The sequence below is a fragment of the Pristis pectinata genome, chromosome 2, assembly GCF_009764475.1.
Source record: "Pristis pectinata isolate sPriPec2 chromosome 2, sPriPec2.1.pri, whole genome shotgun sequence".
NCBI classification, from domain to species: Eukaryota; Metazoa; Chordata; class Chondrichthyes; order Rhinopristiformes; family Pristidae; genus Pristis; species Pristis pectinata.
In genome coordinates this window covers 57,610,021-57,632,929 of record NC_067406.1, presented here as the reverse complement: position 1 = coordinate 57,632,929, position 22,909 = coordinate 57,610,021, and the positions used below count along the sequence as shown (strand labels likewise).

The window sequence follows — 22,909 nt, the reverse complement described above, 5'->3', positions numbered from 1 at the left end:
GCCTGACGGTGAAGGGGACGTTGGATCGGTCAGGCCACTTGCCGAAGAGTATGGCCTCGCTCTTCGCGCGGTTGACTCTGGCCCCTGATGCCAACTCAAACTGGTCGCAGATGCTGATCAATCTGCCGACTGACCTTGGGTCTGAGCAGAAGACGGCGATGTCATCCATGTACAGGGAGGTTTTCACCTGGGTGCCCCCACTGCCTGGCAACGTCAGCCCTCTGATGCTCTCGTCCTTCCTGATGGTTTCGGCAAAGGGTTCTATACAGCACACAAACAAGACGGGAGAGAGGGCAGCCCTGCCTGACTCCAGACTTGATGGGGAAGCTGTCTGTTTCCCACCCATTGATTTGGACTGCGCTACGGATGTCCGTGTAGAGCAGTTGGATCCAATTCCTGATTCCCTCCCCAAAGCCCATTTTGGAGAGCACGTCCAACATGTACGTGTGTGATATCCTGTCGAAGACCTTCTCCTGGTCCAAGCTGACCAGGCAGGTGTCCACCCCTCTGTCCCGCACGTAGGCGATCGTATCTCTGAGCAGCACAAGGCTGTCAAAGATCTTCCTGCCAGGTACAGCACGGGTTTGGTCCGGGTGGATCACCTGTCCCAGAGCAGACTTGATCCTGTTGGCGATGGCCTTGGACAGGGTCTTATAATCCACATTCAACAGTGAGATGGGTCTCCAATTTCTGATGTCCTCCCTCTCCCCCTTCTGCTTGTAGATGAGGGTAATGGTGTCCTTCCTCATGGATTCTGACATGCTGCCAACTCGAAGCATAGCATATACTAAAAGTTTGTTTGAATGATAGATAATGGCAGGACACCAGATTACTGGCACAGTAGTGTAGCGGTTAGCATAACGCTTTACAGCGCCTGCAACCCGGGTTCAATTCCGGCCGCTGTCTGTAAGGAGTTGTACGTCCTCCCTGTGTCTGCATGGGTTTTCTCCGGGTGTTCTGGTTTCCTCCCACATTCCAAAGACATATGAGTTAGGAAGTTGTGGGCATGCTATGTTGGTACCAGAAGCGTGGCAACAGTTGTGGGCTGCCCCCAGAACACTACGCAAAAGATGTATTTCACTATGTGTTTTGATGTACATGTGACTAATAAAGATATCTTATGATTCCCAATCCTCTTTGAAAAAATTGCCATGGGATCTTTTAGATAGGATCTTGGTTTAACTTCTCATCCACAACAATGCAGCACGTCTTCATTTCTTCACTGGAGCATTAGCCTAGTTTCTTTTGTTGAAGTCACTGGAGTAGGACTTGAACCCACTACTTTCTGATATCCAGGTGTCAGATGTGGAACAGTTTGCAGGAACACCAGTGTTTTACTTTCACTGATTTTGCTGACAAGCCCATTACGTAGGCAGAGCAATGTATGTACTTTCAAAGCTAAATATTTAACTTGCTTTTGAGCACAATAGATAACATTCTGTTCTGTAATATGCCAGCTGAAATAAATTGTTTGGGTTCATACTGCAATGTGACTGGTGATTTTCCAGTGACTTGGGACAGTTAGCTTTTACAGTTCACATAGGTGCTACAGTGTACGTATTCTAATTATTCCTACAGTTTCCTGCTACCATTAGATTTTTATTGCTTTGATTTCTCCCAGTTTTTTCTTGGCTTGTTTCTTTACGGCAATGATCTTTTAATGGAATATGGCTTCTTGGATACCTACACAATTTTTCCCACAAGGGACTTGATGTTTAAATGGATCAAGTTTCCAGCAAGTTTATGTGCAAATTCTAAGCTTTTCTTGTTGATAGGTAAATGTGTGTAAAAAAAAAAAAAAAAAAAAAAAAAAAAAAAAAAAAAAAAATTACAGGGTTGTGGTCATGGGAGACTTCAACTTCCCAAATATAAATTGGGACCTTTTTAGTGCAAGGAGGTTAGATGGGGCAGAATTTGTTAGGTGTATCCAGGAGGGGTTGTTGACAGTCCAACAAGGGGAGAGGCTATTCTGACCTGGTGTTGGGTAATGAGCCTGGCCAGGTGGCTCACCTGTCAGTGGGTGAGCTATTGGGGAACAGTGACCACAGCTCATTAACTTTCAGCATAGCTATAGATAAGGATAGGTATGGGGCTAGCGGGAGGGTTTTAAATTGGAGCAGGGCTAATTATGAAGGCATAAGGCAGGAACTAGGTACAGTAAACTGGGAACACCTTTTTGCTAGCAAGTCCATGTCGAACATGTGGAAAGTGTTTAGGGATCAAATACATAGGGTACAGGATAGGTATGTCCTGATTAGAAGGAAGGACATGAATGGCAAAATAAGAGAACCTTGGATGTCCACAGAAGTGATGAACTTAGTCAAGAAGAAAAAGAGCAAGTATGAGCTTCAGAAGTTAGGATCAGACAGAACACGTGAGGACTATAAAGAAGCTAGAAATGAACTCATGAAAGAAATTAGGAAAGCCAGGAGGGTCCATGAAAAGTCCATAGCAATTAGGACTAAGGAGAATCCAAAGGCATTCTATACCTACGTAAGGAATAGGAGGATAACGAGGGAAAGGGTAGGACCACTTAAGGATAAAAAGGGAATCTGTGTTAGGATGTAGGGGATGTGGGTGAGGTTCTGCATGAGTATTTCTCTTCAGTATTTACCCAGGAAAGGGACATGCAGGATGCAGAAATTGGAACTGAGAGCATAAACATGTTAGGGCATTTAGAGGTCAAGGAGGTAGTTTTAGGTCTCCTAAACAGTATTAAGGTGATAAGTCTCTGGGGCCCAATGGGATTATACCCCAGGTTACTGAGGGTGGTGAGAGAGGAAATTGCTGAGGCTTTGACTAGTATCTTTGTATCCTTTGACCACGGGTGAGGTCCTGGATGACTGGCGAGTGGCTAATATTGTTCCTCTATTTAAGAAAGGAACAAGGGAAAATCTGGGGAACTATAGACTGGTGAGACTCATGTCAGTTGTAGGGAAATTGCCGGAGAAAATTCTTAAAGGTAGGATATACAAGCATCTGGAATCCAATGACTTGATTAGGGAAAGCCAGCATGGCTTTGTGCGGGACAGGTTGTGTCTTACTAACCTGATTGAGTTTTGTTGACAAGGTGACAAGATAGATAAAGGTAGAGCTGTGGATGTCATCGAGAAGGACTTCAGTAAGGCATTTGACAAGGTCCCACATCATCGGTTGATCAAGAAAATTCAGATGATGGGGTCAGTGGAGAATTGGCTGTGTAGATCCAGAACTGGCCTGCCCGTAGAAGACAGAGGGTGATGGTTGAAGGGACTTATTTGGGCTGGATGCCTGTGAGTAGTGGTGTTCCACAGGGATCTGTGCTGGGACCTCTGCTGTTTGTGATGTACATAAATGACCTGGATGAGTATGTTGATGGGTGGGTTAGTAAGTTTGCAGACGATACCAAGATTGGTGCAGTTGTGAATAGTGTAGAAGATTGGCGATGGATACAGCGTGATATAGACCAGCTGCAGATGTGGGCAGAGAAATGGCAGATGGAGTTTAACCCGGATAAATGTGAGGTGTTGCACATTGGTAAGGCTAATGTCAAGAGGCAGTACACTCTTAAGGGCAAGACCATTAACAGCGTTGAAGAGCAGAGAGACCTTGGAGTGCAAGTCCATGGCTCATTGAAAGTGGCTACACAGGTAGATAGGGTGGTAAAGAAGGCTTATGGAATGCTTGCTTTCATTAATCAAGGAACTGAGTACAGGAGTCAAGAAGTTATGATACATCTCTATAGAACTCTGGTTAGGCTGCATTTAGAGTATTGCGTGCAGTTCTGGTCACCTCACTTTCGGAAGGATATCAAGGCTTTAGAGAGGCTGCAGAGGAATTTTACTAGGATGCTGCCTGGATTAGAGGGCATGTGCTATCAGGAGAGGCAGGACAAACTTGGGCTCCTTTCTCTGGAGCGGCAGAGGCTGAGGGGTGATCTGTTGGAAGTATATAAAATTATGCCTGGTATAGATAGGGTGGACAAGCAGTATCTTTTTCCCATTATTGAGCAATCCAATACCAGAGGGCATGCACTTAAAGTGGGAGGGGGTAGTTTCGGAAGAGACGTGAGGGGTAAGTTTTTTTACTCAGAGTGGTGGATGCCTGGAATGTGTTGCCTGACAGGGTGGTGGAGGCAAAGTCGTTGGAGGCTTTTAAGAGGGGCTTGGATGGGCACATGAATAAGAGGAAAATGGAGAGATATGGGCATTCTGGAGGTAGGAGGAATTAGCTATGTCAGCACAATATGGTGGGCCGAAGGGCCTGTTCTGTGCTGTACTGTTCTATGTTTATAAAGGCTTTGACTGACATTATGTATATTTAAATATATGTGAATGCAGGTGGCTTTACAAGACTATCTGGTGAATAGTTGGTCCATATGGGTCAGCCACTTGCATGTACAGTTTATATGATTCAACTGTTTTTGATAAACTCGGTGAGCCATCAGTGTCCAGGTTTTGCCGTCTAGCTTGTACTGAATTAAAGAGCAGATTGGCAAAAGGTATTATAATTGGCCTCAGTATACATTGCTGGGGTTGTTAGGAAAAAAGAAAGATCATCTGGGATTCCTGCCTCGTTCCCTCTTTGGTAACTCCTGTTGAAAGTGTGAGGACAGTGCTGGACACGGCATTGATTTCTCCAAGTTAATGAATAGTTTGTTAGTATTGATTGACCAAATTTTGTGTGGATTGTGGAGTAATTTTACGTCAGACAAGAGATGTATTGCCACTGCCTTCTCAGAGCCAATTATGGATTGCCTTGTTAGTTACTCCCACATGGTAGAAACGAAATAAACATATCATGTACTGCCTTGAAACAGTCCGGTCCTAAAATATCTTATGTGATTTATGTCAGATCCACAGCACAAACTCAGCCCATTTAGCCCAGCTGGTCTCACATGAACCTCCTTAATCCCATGCACTTCTGCTTAAGAGAAAGTTTGATAAACATAAATAGTGCATGTTTGATGCACTTGGATTAGCTGTCGTATGTAGTGTTTGACATCACAATAACAAGAAGTAAATGCACATTGTGATAAATTGCATGTTCTGCAATCTTATCTCTCAGTAAAAATGTTGCTTTTGAAAAACCTAATGGATTTACTTGCGACTGTCTCTAATAAGACCTCTAATTTTGACTCTCCTTTATGGAAATACTTCATCTCTTCAAACATTGATAATCTTAAAGATCTCAATCTGCCCCCCCCCCCCCCCTCAGAGTTCTCTTTTACAGGAGAAGCAAGCTGCTGTTTATTCAGTCTTTTCTCATGAATGGTCTTTTCAGTTCTGGTAGAATCTTCGTGAATCTTTCTTACACCACTTTCTGTGCTTCTGTATATGGAGTTAAGGACTGAGCACAGCATGCCAAATGTGGTCAAGGTGTGAGTTTAATGTAACTTCTGACTACTTGGTTCTGTTTCTTTAGGAATGAACTCCAGCGTTTGACTTGTTTGTCACTGCTTTATTGTACCATATTGCTACTTCCAATAATTCATGGATCCATATCTCTGGACTATTGCTTTTCTGCCCCACTTTGAATTGTGTTATCTAACCATTGTGTGTTCTTCTAGTTTTTATTGTCAACATACATTACCCCACACCTATGGTTCAGCTAAAAACGAAGGAATTCAATCCATTGAATCTGCACCTGGTCTTTTGAAGACCAACCCAATCATCTGCTCTTTGCTCACTTCTTCCACACATTTATTTTCAATTTTCTTTTGAAGGCTACTATTGAATCTATTCTATCTTTCTTTCAAGCAGTGCATTCTAAATCATAAGCTCTGTGTGAAAATAAGTTTCCCCCCCCCCCCATGTTCTTTTGCCAATCCCAGTAAATCTTCCCCCACCGGTTATCAAACCTTCAGCCGCCAAAAAAACATTTGTTTGGAAATTGGTCTTTGCCCCAGAGCATCAAACTTCAGTTGCATGATTTTGTAGTTAAAATGTGGCCCCTGGTCTTAATCTTTGGGATTTGCTTAATCTTCCATTTTAAATATAAACACAGTTCCCTGTTTTCATGCATTGCGACAAATATGTAGGAGAGTCTCTTCTATTCTTTTACTTCACTTTATTAGGCATGAATGCAATCCATCCATACCAGAAGTTTTACCTTCTCTATGTAGTTTAGTTTATCAGTTATCTGCCTCATCTATCTTAACTATGGTTTTTAATTTTTTTTCATAATAAAATGCCTGATTTGTTGATTTTTCTGGATAATTTGATTTTGCACTTGTATGTGCTTTCTTAAGTGTCCTTGTTTTACTTTTTTCTTAACCTCTTTGCATTCCCTTTTATCATCTGCATCTTCATTATGCATGTGGTTAAAGTTTGCCCTTTAGTTTCCGTTTTACCCTTTCCTATTTATTCACCTTTGATATTTCATTATTGGTTAATTTGTTCTTCAGCAGAAAATATTTCTCCTTAATGAGTTAACTTTATACATTTTCCATGCTCTTCTATCTCTTGTTGTGTCAATACTTGTGGATTCATCCACAACAGTGGCCTTTGAACAGAATTTTGTGCAATTTCTTGAATTAACTAGCTTTTACTATTTATTGTTGGGTGAGCAATGCCAGAGAATGTGCCTTGAGATTTATAATAACTGTTACAAACCTTCATCTCCCATTAGACTTGAATAGAAAGAAACATGTCAGATTGCACAGAATTGATCTTTGCAGTGGAATAATACATCAGAAAAAATTTTGTGGTATAACTCTTATTGGAATAATATTAGAACAATGTGAAAAGAGATCCACTGGTGTTTTTATTATAATAGTTTAGAAACTGCAGGTAATGGGGAACTGTCCATGCTTGCTGATGTTGCATTAACCAAGGTCATTCATCACTAGTGCAGATCTCACAAAGGCAAGATGCTGGGCAAAGGTGGCTCCATCCATTATGGTGAAGCCCTGCATGGCACAGGTATTCTTCCACAAGATAACTTATTCAGTTGCGTTGGAGGGTGCAGCTCAATTGGCAAGAACAAACCCTGTGCATGTACTGAAGAAATGTTTCTATGTGGCTAAGCCTTGCCTATATCAAAGCTGTAAAAATCAACGAATATTTCTGATACTTAGCAACATAGAGAAACTTAAAAATTAAAATAGTGATAAGTACTAAATTGTTAAAAATTTAAATGACATTAAAATACAATTAAAATATTTAAATAACCTAAGAAAACATCAAAGCTAATGTTAATCAACTAATACTTGGTCCTTTGCAGACATTCCTCTCCATACGAATGAAGGTGCTATTTCTGTACCAGGTAACTCCTGGCACAAATTGTTTGAATACATTCTTCACATAGATAATGGAACTGATGCAATTTTGCTGGCAGTGTCCTGTCAAATGTTTGTTCAACTAGGTTGTTGAGATAAAGTTGTGTTTAGCAATAGTAAAGATTGAAATATAGTGGTCTAACAATTCATAACATTTAAATTAAGTTCTTGGGCAATGATTATTTCTGGTTTAATTGATAAAAACATATTTCACATAAAAAGAACTAAAGAACCAAAATTGTTTGCCTATTTATCAGTTCTAAAATATCTTTTCTCTTTCTTTCAGCTATCCTCATCAAAGATGATACATTGTGGCTCTATGCTGTCCTTCACCCAATGTTTGGTTCGTAGAAAAATTGTAACCCTGAGTGGCCTTGAAGAATCCAAGCTATGCCGCTGTTTGACCACCATAGACTTGATAGCACTGGGAGTTGGCAGCACTCTCGGCGCTGGTGTTTATGTTCTAGCTGGTGAGGTTGCGAAATGGGATTCTGGGCCCAGTATTATCATCTCTTTCCTAATTGCAGCATTGGCTTCAGTGATGGCGGGGTTGTGTTATGCAGAGTTTGGAGCACGTGTTCCAAAGACTGGTTCTGCGTATTTATACAGTTATGTGACTGTTGGTGAACTCTGTGCATTCATCACAGGCTGGAACTTAATTCTTTCTTATGTCATTGGTAAGTGTCCTGTACATATTATAAATGATCTAGACTCAACTTTTTATTTATTTTTTGTTCATTTCTTGGATTATTTTGGTTTTGCTGAAAAGTACAGTAGAAGTATATGCTGAAAAGAACTGATTGTTTATGTTGTTTTGTACCTGGGGAGATAAACCATTCATTTTTAATAGGCCAGCAGGCAAAACTTTACTTTAATCACTGCCTGTTTTAAATGTACCTCTGTAAATTAGTGTATTGTTTATGTTGATTGGCTGGCAATCCATAGCTCATGAATTCATAATCCCATTGTTATAAACTGTGAAATTGAATAGAGCAGGCTGGCACCAGGAAATGCTGTCTGCTACTGGGTGCCAACAAGAATCAACTAATTTGGTTGTCAAACTGTTGCTGCAATGCAATTTAATAATAATCATGTTAGGGCACTTCAAGAGGAACAGTCACCAGCACCACCTTCTCAGGCCAATTATGTGGAGAAATAATTCAAAAAGAATTTCGCTGTCAAAATCTTCAAAGTGTACTACTGCAAGATTTCCAAATGTTAGTTAAGCTTTAGTATTATAATAAGGTAGGATTCCTTATAAATGAGGCCGTTCTCTTCTTTGACGTTCTCTCATACTGTGAGTTTCAAAATCAAAACATTTTTATGGTTACATACTTAGCAACAGATGACTGGACCAATTGTTTTGGCTTGGGAACTATACCAGCCAGCTCTGTAACATTGATACATTGATAGCTCTTTGCCTTTATTAGCAAAGTATTCTTCATTATATCTATCCAGCAGGCTATGAACAGATTGTATTTCTGAATATTTGAAATTTTTACTCTGTGTGTGAAAGGTAAACTGTTGCAATACATTTAGCCAGAAAGTTAACTGGATGGTCATATGGTTCCAAGAGCATGTCAGAAGTTGAGCATCCTCTGACATCCCTAAGTATTTTTATCGTCTACAGGAATTTGATGGAATACTCGCTATTTGTCTGAATAACACTTAAGAATCTTAACATTATCCAGGGAAAATAAACTTGTTTGATTGACATGGCATCCACTATGCTTAAGATTCAATTTGTCCACCATTGCCATGCCATGACTTCATTGTGTACCATCCACAAAATGCACTTTTGAATCTCCGTAGGGCAACTCCAGCTACTTTGAACCCTGCAAACCCAAGAAAGACAAGGACAGCAAATGCTTAGAAATGTCACCATGTGCTGGTTCCCCTTCAAGTTGCACAAGAGCCTGATTAGGAAATTTATTGCTGATCTTTTATTGTCACTAGTCAAAATTCTACCACTCCTTGTACAGCAGCAGTGTGGGAATACTTTCACCTGGGGTGCAGTGGTTCAAGAAAATGGCTCACTATCGCCTACTCAAGGACAGTTTGGCATGGGCTTTATCTATTGGTCAGCCTCGGATGTCTAATCTTTAAAATGAACTTTTAAAAAATCTTTATTTTGAAATCCTTGATTTTCCAGAATATTATTTGGTCATTCATTTGAAATCATTTAATACTATTACTGTATTAAGAATTTAGAATGCAATAGTTGGAACTTTTTGAATAATATACACTGCAAATGATAAAAGCATACAATTGTGCAAATCCTTTATGGGTTTATGTCATTTTACTTTTTGATGTGTGAGTGGTGAGGTTAATCCTTGGTTATAATGGTTCATGCATGTGTTGACATATTCATATTTCCATTAAAATGAAAGGTTAAGGAATTTAAGACTACAAAAGCATTTATACTGTAATACTGTTTTACATTTGAATCTTTGTTTAAATGCACATGTTTCTCGCAGATGTGACAGGTTTGCAGGAACATATTGGAGCATTAACCTTTTTAGTTCAATAATTATAGTTTGTGTAAGACGATCTTACCAGGAATAGCTCCAGAAATCAAGCTGAGACAAATATAGCCCTCACATGGAATTTAAATAGAGGGAAAGCAATTCGTGGGTGTTTGGAATTGTGTCAAGATCCTTGCTGTAATTATTCATTTGATAAATATCTTGCTTGTTTGATTATCCACAGTTTGATTTAATTAGTTGTAATTGATGCACTTATTTTTCACATTGTCTTTGTACCAAGGTACGTCAAGTGTTGCCAGGGCATGGAGTGGTACCTTTGATGAACTTCTTGGCAAACAGATTGGAATTTTTTTTGGCACGTACTTCAGTATGAATTCACCAGGACTGGCAGAATACCCTGACTTCTTTGCCGTGTGTCTGATATTAATATTATCAGGTATAATAACATTAAGGTTTTACAAATAAGCTGCCTTAATCCAGTAAACTGGGAAACATTTATCATAATGCTTACATGATAGAAGAATTGTGCATTTATTGCCAGACAGAACCATTAATTTACATTTAAGATGCAAGTTGCTCGCTGAAGATATTGGCAAACTTAAATACAACCTAAAATATTCAGTTTGCTATAAGGAAAGGCTGGTCAAACTTGGATTGTTTTCTCTGGAACATTTGCATGCTGAGGGGCGACCTGATGGAATACAAACTTGTGAGAGGCAAAGCTAGGGTAGGTAGTCAATCTTCTTCCCATGGTGGAAATGTCAAATACTAGAGGGGGGAATGTTTGAAGGAGATGTATCAGGCAAGTTTTTTTTTACACAGAGCGGTAGTTGCCAAGAGCATGCTGCCAGGGAAGTGGTGGAAGCAGATGTGATAGTAACGTTTAAGAGGCATTTAGACAGATGCCTGAATGGAGGGATATAGACTATGTGCAGGAAGATGTGTAGTGGGCTTCAGGGCTTGTCTCTGCGCTGTACTGTTTGTTGTTCCAAATGATTTTTATTCAGTTATTCTTCATATAGGCACATTAGTTTATATCATAGTGCATGAAGGGCCATCTCAGGACATCAGGAGTCAGGTTTGCCCTTTAGCCACACCTGGTCAAGATGCAATTGGCAGTTTTTGCAAACCAGCTATTCCATCAAGGAATGAATGAGAGAGTCTGATTTAGTGACAGGATCAGTGAAAAGAAAAGATCCAACACCTTTCCACCAGCAGTTGCTCTATGTAACTGAGCTTGGAACAATATTGGCCAGTGCAAATTGCAAGGTCAGGGGTGAGAACCAAGGTATGGGAAATGGAAGCCAATTTGTTGAGAACCTTGTGAGCTGTAGTGGATACAAGGCATCACACGTTTAAGATGACTGGCAAAAGAACCAAGTGCAACATAATGAAAATCATTTCAATGCAACGAGTGATTAAGATTTGGAATGCTGTGATGGTAGGATAATGGATACTGATTCTGTACTAGCCTTCAAAAGAGAATTAGATAAATAATTTAAGTGAAAGGAAATCAAAGTACTGTTAAAAGAGTAGGTGCAGGGGACTAATTGGATTGGACTTTTAAAGCAGAGGTAGAGATTTTATGGGCTGATTGGTATCTAAATCAGCCCATAACATGGGCTAATTGATTGCTGGGGCAAAAAATATTTATAAAAGCTAATTTCTTTACTGATTCCAGCCTAGACTCCCAGATGGAGTCAGAGGTATTTGACATTTTTTAAGACTTCCATTCAAAAGACTGGATATACAGTTCATATTTTTCCTGAACAGGACATGGTGAATGTGTGCAATAAACAATTTCCTAAAATACATCAGGTTTATTCTCCCAGTAACTAAGAGCTTATTATTACTCATAATGTTCAGAATTACTTTATATCTTCAACAAACTTTGTTAGCTGCCGAAAGTAATGTTTCAGATTTTAAATATTATTAAGTATTTTGTGTTTTCTTCAAAATGAGAGCTTGGCATGGAAGCAGCCAAGGAAGGAGGGACAAAGGGAGAACCTGTGGGCTTTTATTCTGTACAGAAAACTTGATAATGAAGAAATGTTTACCCTTTTTTACAGTCTAATAGATGAAGCATATCCTTCGGGGAAAAACAATATTGACTTTCTTTTTCCAACTACTTTAAAATCATGGATTAATTTTAGATGATTCTCGAGTAAAGGCTATACCTGAAAACTATTGTCACCTGCTTGTTTTTTATCACGTTTATCAAGTCAAGTTTATTGTCATGTGCAAAGTACGGTGAGGTACAATGAAAACCTTGCATCAATATCACAGGCACATAGGTACAGACAATACACAGAATATAAATTATAAATAAATTATACACAACTTGTACAAGATGGTGAAGAGAGAGCAAGAGAGAAATACTCTATAAGAACAAGACCTTAGTGCAAAAAAAGAAATAATCAGAGAATTCTTAGGAGGTGAACTCAAGGGATTTTTTTAAAAGGTGGGTTCAAAATTCAATCACATAATGCTATTTTTTCGGTGTTGTGCACTGAAAATTGATCGTGAAATGCAATAACAAACATTTCCAGATGATTTTGTCTCCTTAAATTTGACCAAACACTTCCAGATAGAAATTATCTTTGCATGATTTCACATAGGTTGCACGTGGGCTGGTGTTATTCTGTGTGCATCACTCCTTTGGGAGCATTGCAGGGGAGCTTGGACTTAGTTAGCCTTGGACTTAGTTGTCCTTGGAACAACCTTTGCTGGTTATTCTCAGGACAGCTTGTTTTTTCCCCTAACAGAACATTGGATTGGGAACCCTGTTGGTTAAGCCCCTTATCTTTCATCTTCTGGTCCCTTCCCTAATGCTGTAGCAATTCCCACCATCAGTAATCCCTGATGTCCCTGACAAGTCACACCCGGGCTCCAGTTGCTGAATATTTTGATCTTCTAAACCCTCTTTTACCCTCAATAGTGCTGACTGTCTGACTTGTGATCCCCCAAGAACTCCAAAAGAGGCCAGAAGCTCCATTTTACTATCTTTCCTGATCCTCCGCTGTGACCCTGTGCCCAATCCAATCGGCTCAATTAATGTATCAGAATTTCTTGGCCAATATGAATTTCCTTTTTACTGAAACTTCTGAGAGTGATGATTTAATAGATTTTACTTCCCTAAACTAATGTTGATAATGTGTTTGCTCAACCCACAATGGGTTTGATTTTATCTTACAAGTTATTTGAAAACAAACTTTCAAATTAATTTTGGAAGGTTTTATAAGTAAAATTTCACATAAAAGCTATATTAACTTCTCCAGTGTTATAACAGAGAAGAGGCTTTACTTTGTTTTTACTGGGATGAATGGATTGCAAATTTTGTGTGCTTTTTACCTTCATCTCCAGTATAGGAGAGAAACATTAATTATTTTTTGTTTAAGAATTAATTAAAAAGTACTTTTAGCCTTGGACACTTCTTTCCAAAGTGCTTTCAGACAGTGCTTGAAGCCCCACTAGTGGCTCAGGATGATGCCTATACCTACTTGCTACATTTGTCAAGTCTATCAGAGATGGATCAGGCAGATTTGAGAATAACCTTGAAATGCCCTAAGCATTGGCTACAACTCTTGTGGGGATATATGTGTTGAGGGTAAAGGAAATGCATTAGATGAAATTTGTTGTATACATTGGAAAAAGAATAGAAATTGGCTGTATCCAGCTTCTCTGCCATGTTCTGTCAATTTGTGCTAATAAACATTGACCAATGCCATGGCTGAATCCTTTTCTATTTGCTGTGGATCTACAGTATATTGCTGTGGCAGAAAGATCTATCTGGTGATGCTTTTTAACATTTTATGCACGTTAGGTCTTCTATCGTTTGGTGTAAAGGAGTCTGCATGGGTCACCAAAATATTTACAGCCATCAACATAGTGGTCCTTCTATTTGTTATGATAACGGGGTTTGTGAAAGGAGACCCTGAGAACTGGAAGATCAGTGAGGAGTCTCTCATAAATGTCACAGCAATCATAAGGTAAGTTTGTTAAGTGGAAATTTAATGGATGCCTTAAATTACCAGGAGTTTTGTTGAGAGTGTATTGGAAAAGAATGCTACATTGGCAAGATGACGGATGTCCAGATCTCAATTTAATAATAATATCAGGAGAGAGGTTAGGAGAAATGTCTTTATACAAACAGTTGCTGTTTTTGCCACAGGAATTTGATGCAAAAATCCTTTAAGGGAAAATTGTGTCAATATTTAGAAAGGAATCTAGGGCAGAAGAGCAGAGCTACAGGATTACTTTAGGATTGGTCTAGCAAAGAGTTGGCACAGATACTGGACCAAATAGACTCCTTTTAGAGTCATAGAGTTGTACAGCACAGAAAATGGCCCTTTGATTCACCACATTCATGCCAAACTTTTTGCCAATCTACACTGATCCCATTTGCTCACATTAGGTCCATATCCTTCTGTGTCTTGTCTATTCAGATGTTTGTCTAAATGCCTCTTAAATATGGTGATTGCATTTAATTCCACCACCACCTCCGGCAGCACATTCCACAAGTCAACCACTCTGTTTAAAAAAGCTTCCCCCTCAGATCCCCTTTAAAACTCCTTGCTTTTATCTTAAACCCATGCCCTCTCACTTTTGATATCCCCACCATGGGCAAAAGATTCAGACTACCTACCCTATTTGCCTCTCAATTTTGTATACCTCTAACAGGTCACCCCTCAGCTTCCTTCGCTCCAGGGAAAACAAGCACAGCCTATCCAATTTCTCCCCATGACTAAAGTGCTCCAATCCAGGCAACATCCTGATGAATCTCCTCTGCATTTCCTTCAGCACAACCATAATATTTTACGCTGTGAACTGTGCTTGTGCAACAATGATTTAACAATTTTCTATACAAAAATATTCACATTTCATCTCCTCAGCATATTCCTCTTTAAAGACATTTTATTACTGGTGTGTGTGTGTGTGTGGTTGCAGCTTTTAGCGGTCGGCTCATCATTACATCAGTTACTGTATGCACGTGTCATTTATTTGATCGGTAATATCCTAATACTTTAATACTTTGCTAACAGCTTGTTAAGACTCTCCAGCCCATCTGATTAGTGAATGTTGACTTCATTACATTATAATTACAAAAACAACATTAGTCCAGGCACATACCTTTGTATTGCTTAATTGTTAACTTTAAAGGACTTAAAAGGTAGAAATTGTAGGTAAAAAAAGAACTAGGTAGTTGTTCACAATTTAAATATGCTTAGTATCTGATATTGCATTTCAACACACCAAGCCTTCAAAATATTAGTACAAAAGAACTCATTCAGTAGACAAATTGGAATATTACAAAGTAATGGGTCACCACTTGCTTTTATGGTTTTATAATGCTTATACATTGCTGCTATGGAGGTGTGTTGCATTTAGTCAGTCTTTCCATTATCAATTATAATGGAAGTGATTTCTTGGTAGATAAAGCAAATTTATGAATAACTGACACTGAGTATAGTTTGATCTTGAGGCATTAGTACTGGAATACCACACAAAAAGTGCTGGAGGAACTCGACAGGCAGCATCTATGGAGAGAAATAAACAGTCGACATCTCTGGTTGAGACCCTTCATCAGGACTGGAAAGGAAGAGGGCAGAAGCCAGAATAAGGAGGTCAGGGGAGGGGAAGGAGCACATGCAAGCAGGTGATAGGTGAGAGGGGGAAGGCAGGTGGGTAGGGGAGGGGGGGTAGATGTGAGAAGCTGAGAGGTGATAACTAGAAGAGGCAAAGGGCTGAAGAAGAATGAATCCAGTAGGAGAGGGCAGTGGACCATGGAATAGAGGGAAGGAGGTGGGGAATAGAGGGAAGGAGGTGGGGAATAGATTGGCAGGTCATGAGGGAAGGGGAAAGAGAAGGAGGGAGGGGGCCACAGGAATGAGGGAAGACAAAGGGGAGAGAAGAGGAGAGGGATTACCGGAAGTTAAAGAAATCGATGTTGACCATCAGGTGGAAAAATAGGTGTTGTTCCTCCGACTTGCATCTGGCCTCAACATAGCAGTAGAGGAGGCCATGGATAGACGTGTCAGTATGGGAGTGGGATGTGAAATTGAAGTGACTGGCCACCGGGAGGGATGTGTGGACAAGGGAGTCGCAGAGAGAACGGTGGAGGGGGGGGATATGCCGTTGGAAGTGGTGGAAGTTGCAGAGAATGATATGTTGGATGCTGAGGCTCGTGGGGTGGTAGGTGAGGGCAAGGGGAACCCTGTCCCAGTTACGTCGGATGGGTGGGGGGGGGGGGGATGGGGTGAGGGCAGACGTGAGGGAAATGGAGGCGATGTGGGTGAGGGCAGCATTGATGGTGGTGGAAGGGAAACCCCGTTTACTGAAAAAGGAGTGGAAAGCCTCATCAAAAGCAAGGATCTCCCAGTGACCAGCCACTTAACTTCCACATCCCACTCCATACTGACATGTCTATCCACGGCCTCCTCTACTGCCACGTTGAGGCCAGATACAGGTTGGAGTAACAACACGTCATATTCCACCTTGGTGGTCTCCAACCTGACGGCCTCAACATCGATTTCTCTCACTTTCGGTATCACCTCCCCTCTTTTCCCACCTTTTTTCTCCCTCCTTCCCCCCCCCTTTGTTTTCCCTCATTCCTGTGGCCCCTCCCCTCTTCTCTTTACCCTCCCCCCCCCCCCATGACCTGACAAATATATTCCCCACCACCTTCCCTCTATTCCATGGTCCACTACCCTCTCCTACCAATTCCTCCTCCTTCAGCCCTTTGCCTCTTCTACCTATCACTTCTCAGCTTCTTGCATCTCCCCCTTCCCCAACCCACCTACCTTCCCCCTCACTTGGATTTAGCTATCACCTGCTAGCTTGTGCTCCTCCTCTCTCCCCCCCCCCCCCAACCATTTTATTCTGGCTTCTGCCATCTTCCTTTCCAGTCCTGATGAAGGGTCTCGACCCAAAACTTCCAGCTGTTTATTTGCCTCCATAGATGCTGCCTGACCTGCTGAGTTCCTCCAGCACTTTTTGTTTGTGTGTTGCTCCAGGTTCCAGCATCTGCAGAATCTCTTGTGTCTCAGAACTGGAATACCCTTTGCTTTGGGGATTTTACCTTAAAGGATGACAAGGGCACATTTAAAAAAACTAGTTGGATGAGAAAGCAAAGAACCAATGTACTGAGAGTTGGGAAGCGAGAGTAACTGGAATGTGAACATAGTAGCACAAATGACATCCCTCTGTGCTGCAAATTTCCATGAATTTGATAAACATGTGTAATAACGGAAACATTTCACCAAGGTTAACTGAAGCAGGAATAAATAGCAAGCTTATGATTATATTGTTATATAGCCGGTCCGAAATCAAAGGATTGAAAATAAGGAGTAAAATTAGTGATTATTTCTTGATAAAAGTATCAACTGTGTAGACTATGTAATTCTGGCATTGTACATTGGTTTCAAACATTATATGCTGAAATAAATTGGAAACCTTTTTCTTTATACAGACATGGAATTGACCAAATCCCATGCAAGTGAAATATTTTATGTTTGAAATGATTTTATTTGAGTAAAGTTGAATTTATTCTGTAAATAAAATGTACATTTTGTCTCTTCATTTTGTAGCAATTTGTCATCTGCAGAGAATGTCACCAGCATTTATGGTGTGGGTGGTTTTACACCATATGGATTAAGTGGAACATTAGCTGGTGCTGCTACCTGCTTTTATGCCTTTGTTGGATTTGACTGTATTGCTACTACAGGTAAGAGCCAACATTTTATTTATCACTACGTTATTTAATCTAACGCTTTATGCAGCAACAATCTGCTATATGCAATGATATGTAATTTGAACACTTCCAAAGATAAATTCAATGTTTCCACACTCTACTATAGCAGCATAAACAAAGGGTGCATGAGTTTGGCCTTTAATACCATAACCCTTATTCTCTCAAGTTGCTCTGCTTGTTAGTGACTTTCTGCTTGCCCAAAGAGCTAAAATATAACTGAACCCAATAATGCTGTCTAATTAAGTGACTGTGACTATCATTTACCCTTTCTCATTCTGGCCCACTTGAGGGAATCTTGCATGTGCAATTACTTTTCTAAACTTAATACCATTATGGTTTTGGTCTTGAGTAAGATGACTTATCAGGTGAAGTAAGACATGGATAGATTGAGAGTAAGGTTTCCATTTTGGCCATACAATATGTTTTGTTCCACTATCAGATGAGCACTCCACAGAATAAATGTGATTGCCTTTTTCCAATTCAGCCAGCAGAGTGTTACTCTGTGTAAGCCCTCACCAACAACTAAATCAGGTCAGCACAAGCACATTTCTCAGAAATGATCTGTTTCCTTTGTCAAGTGAAAGTGTTAGCACACTTCATGTACCAAAAAGTATTCTGCTTTGATTCCTAAATTTTGAAGGAAAAGTTGGGATTTGTAATGTAATATCAAATTCATAAGGAACTACAGGTAATGGGATGAAAATATATTCTCTTTGCTTCTGTGTGCATGTATGCCCCATAGATTTAGTTTTGTGCTATCCTTGGCATTTTGCTTCTTTTGGATGGAAGTTAACAAATAAATACTCTTAAGGAATGTATTAACTGTTCATTTATGCTCTTTTGATCCAGATGAAAGCACATCATCTAAAGGACAGTGTAATCAAAATCAGAAATTCATCGCTTGTGTCATAAACAACCATTATTGCACTTCCAGCAAAATAGCATGACAGAAGGGCAGTTCTTCTGTCATGTTATTTTGCTGGAAGTGCAATAATGCTGGCCTGCTTTTCGCTGGCCTTTAACCAATCAAAAAGGTTCATTGTTTAGTAGTAACTACTTGTGTGCAAGCCATGTAATGTTTTTTTGTTACCATTCTAGGCGAAGAGGTGAAAAATCCCCAAAAGGCTATTCCCATAGGAATTGTGACTTCACTTTTGGTGTGCTTCCTGGCTTACTTTGGAGTTTCAGCTGCACTGACCCTCATGATGCCTTACTACTTGCTGGATGCTAGAAGCCCACTTCCTGTTGCCTTTGAGTATGTCGGCTGGGGCCCTGCAAAATATCTGGTGGCTGTGGGATCTCTCTGTGCTTTGTCAACAAGGTATGAAAATTAAGTTCCAGCTTCAGAATACACCATTGGAAAGACTTGTGGTACAGCATTCCTACATAATGTAGAATCTCTGCTTCCTCCCCCCACTCCCAACTGGAATATCTCATGTACAAAATGTACTTTTTTTTATCAAGTTGAAATTGTCATTACATAATTTTAGAGATGATCATACGAAACAATGAGGAGGCTTGTCCATAAACTTTGCTTTTAACAGTATGTGCAGCACCTGTTTTTATAGCACCCAAGATTTCCTCTTATCTCCTACATTGCACATGTACTAGTTTAATTTCTCTCCTGTACTCTCAAAATCAACTTCTCCTTTTAAACTTTCTTATTTCTATGCATGGCCATTATCTGGATGTTTTTCTGCTTCCAGGTTGTAATTAAGAACAAGGTCATCTTCAACCAGTTGACAGTATCTGCTACTGCCCAGTTCCTAAACTCTTTACTAACCTGTTTCATAGAGTTAAATAGAAATTCACCAATGAGCAGGACATGGAGGATAGCTAGATCAGGGAGGGGTATGCTGATATTCTAGGGCATGTTGAAATCAAGTTGGGTCTCTTGAACATTAAGGTGAATTAGTCCCCTGGGCCTGATGAGGACTTAACTCTTGAAGAGCATCAAGGTAAATAAGAGGCAAGAAAGGAGATTGATAGGACCTTGCTAGAGATCTTTGTATCCTCTTCAGCCACAGACGAGGTCCCAGTGTACTGGAGAATAGCCAATATTGTTTCTCTGTTTAAGAAGGGCATTAGAGACAAACCATGAAATTATAGGCCGGTGAACCTTACGTCAGTGGTAGGGAAATTATTGGAGAAGATTCTTGGGGATAGGATCTATTCGCATCTGGAAAAGCATAGATTTATTAGGGATAGTCAGTGTAGCTTTGTGTGGAGAAGATCATGTCTTACAAACTTGATTGAGTCTTTTGAGGCGATGCCAAAAATCATTGAGGGTAGGGCAGTAGATGTTGTATACATGGACTTTACTTAAATTTTCAGCAAGGCCTCTCATGGCAGGCTAATCCATGAGACTATGGCATGTGGGATACATAGAGACTTAGTAGACTGCATTCAAGATTGGTTTGGCCATAGAATACCTCTGTCCTAGTGGTGGACGGGTGTTATTCTGACTAGAGGTCTGTGACCAGTGGTGTTTTACAAGGACCTCTGTTGTTTGTGATATTTATGAGTGACTTGGATGAAAATGTAGGTGGACTGATTAGTAACCTTTCAGACGACACAAAAATTGGCAGAGTTGTAGATAGTGAAGAAGGTTGTCAGAGGATTCAGCAGCTTGTAGACCAGTTGGAAATGTGGGCGTAGAAATGGCTGATGGAGTTTAATCTGGACAAGTGTGAGGTGTTGCACTTTGGGAGGTCAAATGTAGGGGAAAAGTATACAGTATAAGATAAGATTTCTTCATTGGTCACATGTACATCAAAACACTGTGAAATGCATCTTTTGCGTAGAGTGTCCTGGGGGCATCCTGCAAGTGTTGCCACTCTTCCGGCGCCAACATAGCATGCCCACAACTTCCTAGCCCATACGTCTTTGGAATGTGGGAGGAAACCAGAGCACCCGGAGGAAATCCACGCAGACATGGGGAGAACGTACAAACTCCTTACAGACAGCAGCGGGAATTGAACCCAGGTCGCTGGTGCATTACACTAACTACTACTCTACGGTGCCTGCCCTTGGGACTCTTGGGAACATTGAAGTACTGAGTCATATTGGGGTGCAAGTCCATAGCTCCCTGAAAGTGCCAACACAAATAGGGTGATGAAGAAAGCGTACGGCTTCCTCGCTCAGGATGTTGAGTATAAAAGTCAGGAAGTCATGTTGCAGCACTGTGTAACTTTGGTTAAGCCTCATTTGAAGTATTGTGTGCAGTTCTGGTTTGCTGCATTACAGGAAGTACGTGGAGTCTTTGGAGAGGGTGCAGAAGAGGTTCACCAAGATGTTGTCTTTATTAGAGAGTATTGACTATAAGGAAAGGTTGGACAAACTTGGATTGTTTTCCCTCGAGCATTGGAGGCTGAGGGGCAACTTGATAGAAGTTTATAAAACTATAAGAAGTATAAATAGGGTAGATAGTCAGAGTCTTTTCCCCAGGGTGGAAATGTCAAAATACTAAAGGGCATAGCTTTAAGGTGAAAGGGGGAAAGTTTAAAAGAGATTTACGAGGCAAGTTTTTTTTAGTTAGAGAGTGGTGTGACCCTAGAACGCCCTACCAAGGGAAATGGTGGAAGTAGACACAATAGCAACATGTAAGAGGCATTTCAACAGGCACATGAACAGGCAGGGAATGGAGGGATATACACCAAGTACAGGCAGATGGGATTAGTTTGGATTGGCATCGTGGTCAGCACAGACATTGTGGGCCGAGGGGCCTGTTCCTGTGCTGTAATGTCATACGTCCTATGAAATGAGCTTTTCAAGCCACTATGTCTATGCTGGCCATCAGGCACCAATCTGTACTTATCGCACTTTCCAGCACTTGGCCCATATCTTTTTGTGCCATGGCATTTCAGGTGCTTATCTAAGTACTTATTGAACGTTTTGGCTCCATCTCAGGCACTATGACCCAGATTTTAACCACTCTGAGTAAAAATTCTTCTTCAATCCCTTCTAAATCTCCCACCCCTTACCTTAAAACCTATGCCGTAAGGTTATAGACTCCTCTGCTTGGTGGAAATGTTTCACACTATCTACTGTTTACTCATTATGCCCCTCATAATTTTATATACCTCATTGATTTCCCTTCTCTGCCTCTGCTTCAAAGAAAGCAACCCAGCCTATTCAGTTTCTCCTCATAGCTGGAATGCTCTATCCCAGGCATCATCCTGGTGAGTCTCCTCTGCACCCTATCAAGTGCAATCACATCTTTCCTAGAGTGTAGCAACTAGAGACATACACAATACTTTTGCTGTGCCTTAACTAATATTTTATATAGTTATAACATCAGTCACTCTTATATTCCGTGCCCTAGCCAATGAATGCAATTATCTCATATGCCTTCTTGGACATTTACACCAAGATTCCCCCTGTTTGTCAGTACTTCCTAGAGTGCTACCACTTATTGTGTATATCCTAGCCTTATTAGTCCTCCCTAAGTGCATCACTTCACATTTGGGGATTAAATACCATCTGCCATTCCTCTGTCGTATTTTTTTTAACCAACTGATCATCTTCTGCAAAAAACACTCCCGCCAGCCATCAAAGTCACCTACGCTGCAGGTTCAAAGTTCCAGCTGTCTGGCCTTTAACCAATAACCAGCTAATAAGCTCTTCAACCGTTCCCTTTTCCATAAGAAAGTCAATTGCCTGCCTGTGTGGACCTAGACTTCATTTCGTGTTGGCATTTGAAATAAGAAATAGAAGGTGGAGTAGGTCACATGGCCCTTGGACTCTAATTTTCCATTTTGCGCAATGGCGTGCACGTTTATCAGGCCTGCTTGAGCCAAGCTACGCTGTTGCTGATGATCACTATTGTAATTTTATGTTCTGATATATCTTTACATTTGGTTGCATGCCATAATCTGCACAAGTATTGTTTTGCTTTAACTTAGTGTTGTGCTGTTCAGATTTAGCAGTGTATTTAGTAATCTAAGTTCAAATACCATCTCTGGGTTAACCTGCGAATTTCTTACACACATGAATATGCTGAAGCTTTTAATTTGCTTTGCTTTGTGGCATTAAAGTATATTTTATTATCAGAAGTTTTGTTTTGTCAAATGTCTAAACTGAAACTGGTGATTAACAATTCAAGTTTAGTTTGAGCTGTAAATCCTGTTTTTTTTCTTTGAAGTAGACTGAATATTTAATCAGAAGAAATCTTCCACCATTACAAAAATGTACTGCAAGTAATCTACAGATCCAAAAGTGTCACCAATTTAATTGACTTTGTTTATGAATAGTAGTAAATTCTAAGTCATATTATTGTGAGCTAAGATTTAAAATAAGGATGCAGAATTTTAAGAGTTAATTTATTAATCAAAATATTAAAAAGGTTGGGTGAAACACTCAACTTCAGATTGGTATAAATGAGTGACAGCAAATCAGCCAATCTTCCATTCACAT

General features: G+C 40.2%; 1 protein-coding gene across 8 annotated transcripts in view; it reads left to right on the top strand.

Annotated features, from left to right (window-relative positions):
- slc7a2 (solute carrier family 7 member 2) overlaps window positions 1-22,909 on the top strand; it is a 115,006-nt gene that overhangs the window by 55,877 nt on the left and 36,220 nt on the right. For all 8 annotated transcript variants that reach the window (XM_052034028.1, XM_052034046.1, XM_052034083.1 and 5 more), the window contains exons 2-6: window positions 7,545-7,935; window positions 10,025-10,180; window positions 13,568-13,733; window positions 17,331-17,467; window positions 18,593-18,815. In XM_052034028.1, the coding sequence (XP_051889988.1) occupies window positions 7,560-7,935; window positions 10,025-10,180; window positions 13,568-13,733; window positions 17,331-17,467; window positions 18,593-18,815 (1,058 nt within the window). In that variant the 5' untranslated portion in view covers window positions 7,545-7,559. The remainder of the gene's footprint in view (window positions 1-7,544; window positions 7,936-10,024; window positions 10,181-13,567; window positions 13,734-17,330; window positions 17,468-18,592; window positions 18,816-22,909) is intronic.